Raw genomic sequence first — 7,113 nt, forward strand, 5'->3', positions numbered from 1 at the left:
ATGGGGGACGACATTGATGGATGGCCAAACATTCATGATGACATCTTGAAGGAAATTGCGGAGCACCTGTATTCGTACGATGATTTCATCCAACTTGGTTTAGTTTGCAAGCAATGGAGCTTGAAACTTCCAGAGATCTCCAGCGATATTTTGTGGCTGCTGGTACCTGAAGAATCTTCCAGTACTCATATTTATGAAGACGAGGAGATCTACCATCTCATGCAGTTACCTATTGCTGATGAAGTACCACTTGATATTCAGTCTCTTGATGAAGATGAGATCCACCATCTCAAGCTACCAGAGATGCAGAACAAATTGATCCGTGGTTCTTTTGGTGGATGGTTGATCGTCCTAGATATATACCAAGGTTCGATGTATATGTTAAATGCATTTACAAAGGTCCATTTAGATCTTCCTCCAATATCAACCTTTCCGGATATAATTTACTACAATCCTAACAATTATGGCTTTGAATATACTATTCGGGATTTGGATTTTGACGATATGAATGATTACCGGGGATCGAGTAGTTTCATAAATAGTATCTATGTTTGGAAGGTTATTATAAATTCATGTCCTAGTAATGACAATGAAGATTTTTTGGCAGTGGCCATATATGGACTTCGTTGTACATTAGCCTTTTACAAACCAAATAATAAGAGATGGTCAGATCTTTCAACTAGAAAACCGTGGTTTCATGATGTCATATTTTTTGGAGAGAAGATATATGCAGTAGAAGAATGTGGCCAGCTATACGAATTTGATATAAACACTAAGTCAGGGCCTGTAGGTGGTATTCATGAAGCCAAACCTCCCTCTGATGCTGCGGTGGGTCCTTATTACCGGCTTAAATATTATTTGGTTGGGTGTGCTAATGGAAGTTTATTGATGTTGGCGAGATATTTTCTTTCTGGAAGTTGTTGTACTTACAAATTTAATATCTATGAATTGAAGAAGAATGCAAAAGAATGGTCCAGACTAGATAGTTTGGAAAATTACGTACTGATGATTGGATTCAACTCTTCTGTTCAAATGCTACCTGCAAGTATTCAAACCAAAGGAAATCAAATCTACTTTACAGATAACCTAATAGAATGGAAATCACCGGACTATGCCGAATGTCAAGATATTGGCATCTTCGACTTGGACGATGGAAGTTGTCAAAGACTGTTATCCGATGTAAAGTTCATGTGTCCTCCTGTCTGGTGTTATTCTAGCTCATTTCTTTAGTTTTTTTTTTCTTTTTTATTTTGTATTTTAAAAGATTATTTGCAAAGCGTTTGTTCTTCCTTACAGTAAAATTTTGATGAAGACATGCTTATCTTCATTTTGTTATCATTCAGTACTGCTATTTGGAGGAATATTCAAGCTTATTTATAGCAAAATATTAATTTTTTTTTTGTCAAATATCAAATGCATATTTCTCTCCGTGACCGTTTATAGATAATTATTTTTTGTGTATATGTAACATAATTCATACTATTTTATTAGTGAAGTCTATGGAAAAATTTGGGAATTGAAATCACTAATGATAATACAATAGATTCACATATAAAAAATTAAACTATTGAAAAAATTTAAGAAATTACTATTATATATACAAATACTATATCATGAATAGCGATGTTAAAAACTTTATTTAGAGTAATTACTCAAATGAGTTCCAAGAATTTTAAAAGTGGATATTTTAGTCCCCAAGAAAAATTAATACATAAATCAATTTTAAAGTTTTACTCCGACAGATAAATCAGTCCCTAGTTCATTTTTCGACAGAGTAATTATTCAAATTAGTCTCCAAAGATTTTAAGAATTTGCATTTTAGTCTCCAAGAAAAATTAATACAGAGACCAATTCCCAATATTTTTCTTCATTAGACATAATAATCCTCCGTCCAAAAATGAAATTAACTAAATTAATTAGTGATGACAAACATTATTTTTGGCAAGATAAATAATTAGTGTTGATTATTGAAAATTGCATATTACTAATTATTTATAAAATGTTGCAGGCCAAAACTTGAATTATAGCCCAATGGAAATGAAAAATAAAACAAGGCTGATGGGTTAATAAAATAAACAAAACCCAAAAGAAAGCAAAGTTGAAAAGTCAAACGGGCCAAGTAAATTACAATCCAAGCCCGAGTTGATATTCAGCAAGCAAATTCACTCTCACTTGCTTTCACCAATTCAACGTTTCTTTTTCTCTAACCATGTCAAATCACAAAACTCAGAAAAGTGAGAAAGAGAAAGAGAAAGCTTCTTCCCTAAGGTGATCATCAAAGAAGCAAGAAAGAGAAAGTCCAAGCTTGAAACTCAGAAGTCTAATCACCCATTTCAAACCAAATCAAGTTTAGGTTAAAGGTAACCCATTTCCTTTTACATGCAACACACTTTCTTCTCTTCATCTTCAACTCTCTGCCACTCTATTTCGGGTTATATGGAAAAGAGGATTTCTGTTCCTCACTACTGTGCATCAACGGTTGAGAATATGTCTTGGGGACCAAGTTGTGTTTCAATGGTCAAGATCTGGGTTTACCATAGAAGAAATCTTTTCTGCTGTTAAAGTGGCTTTCGGTCAACCAAGGAAGGTCAGAAGCAAAGTTTCCGTTGTAAGGTTTAATGAGAAAAAGTGATTCTGTGGATTGGTGAAGCTCAAGACTCAAGGTGTTGACCTTGGAAGAAGAACCCAGCAACATGCAAGGAGATAAAAGAAGACTTTCTGCTCATTCAGAAGTAAGGAGAGAAAACCAGAGTGTGAGAACAGTGTTCTGTTAGGAAGTTCCTCTACTTGGATAATGCTTTCTTTCAAAGAAGTATTCGGCCAATACTGAAGAACTGCATCTGAGGTTTACGAATCTGGTTTTGCACATAGCAAAGAGGCTGCTGATGAAGTCAATCTCCTTCGTGTTTTACAGATTGTAATGCACTTTTCTATATTTATCTTTCTGTAATTTCTTGTGAGAAAGCTCAAGTAAAAGCCATGAGTGGAAAAAGGCTGAGTGATACACTTGAGAGAAAAGCCTAGAGTTATTTTCAGATTTCTTTAGGTGGGTTTATGTCTTGTATCTTGTACCTGTGAGGTATCCCTTTCTTAGTTGGGTTAGCACTAAGAGTGAATAGTTAGGTATTAGCATAGCCAATGTCAAGTTAGGTTAGAAGTTGAATGTGAAAGGATTGGGTCAATCCTGTGAAATTGGTGTATGTAATACTGTTAACTATAGTGAAATTCTTCCATAGTTGTGGAGGAGACTGGATGTAGGTTGCATAGCACAAGGCAACCGAACCAGGATACATGCTGGTGTTAGCTTTTCTCTTCTCTGCTGAGTTCTGTTTTCTGATATTCATGAGACAAAAATAAATTATCTCATAAATTTCCGCTGCTGAGTTCAAACAGAACCTGAATTGAAAGTTCATTTTAAAAGGGTAATAACAGCAATGTAAAAGGAAGGCATAGATTCAACCACCTTCTCTAAGCCTACCACAACCTTCAATTGGTATCAGGAGCTAAGGTCTCAAGAAACAAGCTTAACCGCTTGGAGCAAAGATCCAATGGCGAACAACTTGGGCACAACCACAGTTGCCTACACCCTCACTGAAGGCCAGTCAAACAACCGGCCAGCTTTCTTCAACGGGAAGAACTACTCCTACTGGAAAGAAAGGATAAGGATTTTCATCCAATCCATTGACTACAACTTATGGAAGATCGTTGTGAGTGGTCCCAAGATTCCAACAAAAATAAGTGTTGATGGAGTGGTGACTCCAAAAGAAGAAGCTGAATGGAATGAAGATGATAAGAAGAAGATAGAGCTGAATGCTAAAGCAATCAACCTTTTTCACTGTGCTATCAGCTTTGAAGAGTACCGGAAGATGTCTAGATGCAAGACAGCCAAAGAAATCTGGGAAAAACTCTAGGTTACACACGAAGGCACAAAACAAGTAAAAGAAACAAGGATTGATATGCTGCGAAAAGAGTACGAGATGTTTAGCATGAAGGATGGAGAAAGCATTGATGAAGCGTTTGAGAGATTCTCAATCATAATTAAAAACCTTGATGCTATGGGTACAAACTATGCAGAACAAACCTTGGTGAGAAAACTCCTTAGAAGCCTCACAAAAGAATGGGAAAACACTGCCACTGTCCTAACCGAGAGTAACAACATAAGTCCCATAACCTATGATGAGCTGAGAGGAAAACTCCTTGCCTATGAAGCCACACACACAAACACAAACTCAAAGAAAAAGGTAATAGCCCTCAAGTCACAAATAGAACCAAAAGAGAGTGAGTCTAGTGATGGTATTTCAGATGACGAGCTTTTATTTTTTGCTAGGAAATTTAGAAAGATGATGAAGAACAAGGGCAAATATAAGGGTTCAAGCTCAAAGGAGCACAAGATCGACTTGATCAAGGTGACGTGCCATCATTGCAAGGAGGCTGGACACTTCAAGCTAAACTGTCCAAATCTCAAAAAGGAGGACAAAGGAAAGAAGGAAAGGAAGAGAATGCTCATGGCAGCTTGGGAGGATCTCGAGAACGACTCCAATGAAGAAGAAGAGTATGAAGGTGAAGACAAAGACTGTTTCATGACTGGAAACAAAAACTTTGATGAGGTAAATTACTTTGATTTGTCTATGGATGATCTACATGCTATTATTGATGATCTCACCTTAAACACCTCAAAACTGCTTGACAAGTACAATGAGTGCAGATCTGAAAGAGATGTGTTAAGAGCTGAAATAATTTTTTAAAAGAAAAAGTGAAGGAAATTGAATTTGCTTTAGACATCATTGAAGAAAACAGATTTCTAAACTCTGAACTTGAAAAATTAAAAGGAAAACACATTGTGGATCTTTCTCATGAGTTAATTGCTGAAAATGAAAGATTAAATGATATGATTAAAAGACTGAATGGTGACTTAGCAAAATTTGCTCAAGGTTCTAGTAACTTGGACAATTTACTTGCAAGTCAAAGACCATTGTTTGAAAAATCTGGTTTAGGCTACATAGTTAAGGAAGATGCAGTTTCTAATATTTCCTCTATAAAGTTTGTGGCTTCTTCATCAAATACCAAATCCATACCAAACAAATCTGGTATTGGATATGTCTCAACTTTTGAAAAAAAATTTGATGAAACATACACAAGTGAAACTGAGCCTTCACCAACAACTGATCCGAGTTCAAACCAGGCAGGCTTGGGTTACATTTTGAAAAATGAGGCTGTTTTCAAGAAACCACTTTTTTACAACAAAACCTCATATTTGAAAGGTAAAAATGTTCAAACAAATTCTGGTGAAAATGCTTTTGCAAAGAGGAATAACTTTAATAAAAATCAGTTTGTCAAAAGAAATTCATCTCCTCCAAAAACTAGAAAATTTCAACACTCTAATCATTTTAAGCAATATAACTCATCTCAGTTTTAGCAACACACATAAGAAAATCACGGTGTTAATTGCAAGAAATTTGGTCACTTATATGCACCATGTTTCTTTGAAAAAAGAGTTGTTGGAAACAAAGTTTACAATGTTGTTTGTGATTTCAATGCACTTGGGCAACCAAGATGGATTAACTTCAAAGGATCCAAATCAATTTGGATACCTAAGGCTACTTGAAACTTTTCATGCAGATTTGCCTAGCATCCAAGAACAAAAAGGACATGTGGTACATGGATAGTGGATGTTTGATGAGCGGATAATTTATACGCTTTTTGACATTGTTTTTAGTATGTTTTTAGTAGGATGGACAACTGACGGTTCATCTTGTTGCTCAGATTAGGTAATTTTCTTTTCGTTTTCTTTTCAAAAATCTTTCAAAAATATTTTCAAAAAAAAAAAATTTTTTTCTTTTGTTTTCGAAAAAAATAAAAATGTTTTCAAAAATTTATTCAAAATTTTTAAGAATGAATTCTAGTGTTTCATGAAGCATGTGAAGCCTGGCTGACTGTAAAGCCATGTCTATTCCTTTGGGAATGAGTATGTCAGGCATGTCATATCTGAATTACATGCTGAAGCTTGGCTGGCCATTGGCCATGTCTAGTGTTTTGGACTGGAGTTTTCTTTGAAATCTTGGCTGGCTAGTGAGCCATGTCTAATTCCTGGACTGAAGCTTTAGACTAACATGGCAAGATTCCTGGAATTCATATTAAAAATTTTGGAATCCTTATTTTTCTTTTTCATATTAATTTTCAAAAAATACAAAAAAAATTTAGAAAATCATAAAAATCAAAAATATTTTGTGTTTCTTGTATGAGTCTTGAGTCATGTTATAAGTTTGGTGTCACTTGCATATGCATCTTGCATTTTTTTTCGAAAATATCATGCATTCATAGTGTTCTTCATGATCTTCAAGTTGTTCTTGGTAAGTCTTCTTGTTTGATCTTGATGATTTTTTGTTTTGTGTCTTTTCATGTTTATCATATGCATTCTTGAATTCCTAGTGCGTAAGCATTAAGGAATTCTAAGTTTGGTGTCTTGCATGTTTTCTTTGCATTAAAAATTTTTCAAAAATATGTTCTTGATGTTCATCATGATCTTCAAAGTGTTCTTGGTGTTCATCTTGACATTCATAGCATTCTTGCATGCATTCATTGTTTTGATCTAAAAATTTCATGCATTGCATAATTTTCATGTTTTTCATAAAAATTCAAAAATAAAAAAAAATATCTTTCCCTTTTTCTCTCCTCAAATTCGAAAATTTGGATTGACTTTTTCAAAAATTTTTAAAATCAAGTTGTTTCTTATGAGTCAAATCAAATTTTCAATTTGAAAATCTTATCTTTTTCAAAATCTTTTTCAAAAATCAAATCTTTTTCAAAATTCTTAGTTATTTTCGAAAATTCAAAAAATATTTTTCAAAAATCTTTTTCTTAATTTTTTTCACAAATTTTCGAAAATAACATAATCAATTAATGTTTTGATTCAAAAATTTGAAGTTTGTTACTTGCTTGTTAAGAAAGATTTAAACTTTAAGTTCTAGAATCATATCTTGTGATTTTTTATGAATCAAGTCATTAATTGTGATTTTAAAAATCAAATATTTTTCAAAAACTAATTCCTATCATATCTTTTCAAAAATATCTTCTTATCTTATCTTTTTCAAAAATATCTTTTCAAAATATCTT

General features: G+C 33.7%; 1 protein-coding gene across 1 annotated transcript; it reads left to right on the forward strand.

The window, feature by feature from the left end:
• Positions 1–1,230, forward strand: LOC110269399 (probable F-box protein At4g22165). Its single transcript, XM_021117198.1, has one exon. It carries the CDS (start codon positions 1–3, stop codon positions 1,228–1,230), a length of 1,230 nt encoding a protein of 409 aa, XP_020972857.1.

The sequence above is a fragment of the Arachis ipaensis genome, chromosome B03 (genome assembly GCF_000816755.2).
Source record: "Arachis ipaensis cultivar K30076 chromosome B03, Araip1.1, whole genome shotgun sequence".
In the NCBI taxonomy this organism is placed as follows: Eukaryota; Viridiplantae; Streptophyta; class Magnoliopsida; order Fabales; family Fabaceae; genus Arachis; species Arachis ipaensis.

Excerpts from the sequence above, each read along its gene's own strand:
- LOC110269399 (XM_021117198.1), top strand. The coding sequence starts at position 1 with ATGGGGGACGACATTGATGGATGGCCAAACATTCATGATGACATCTTG.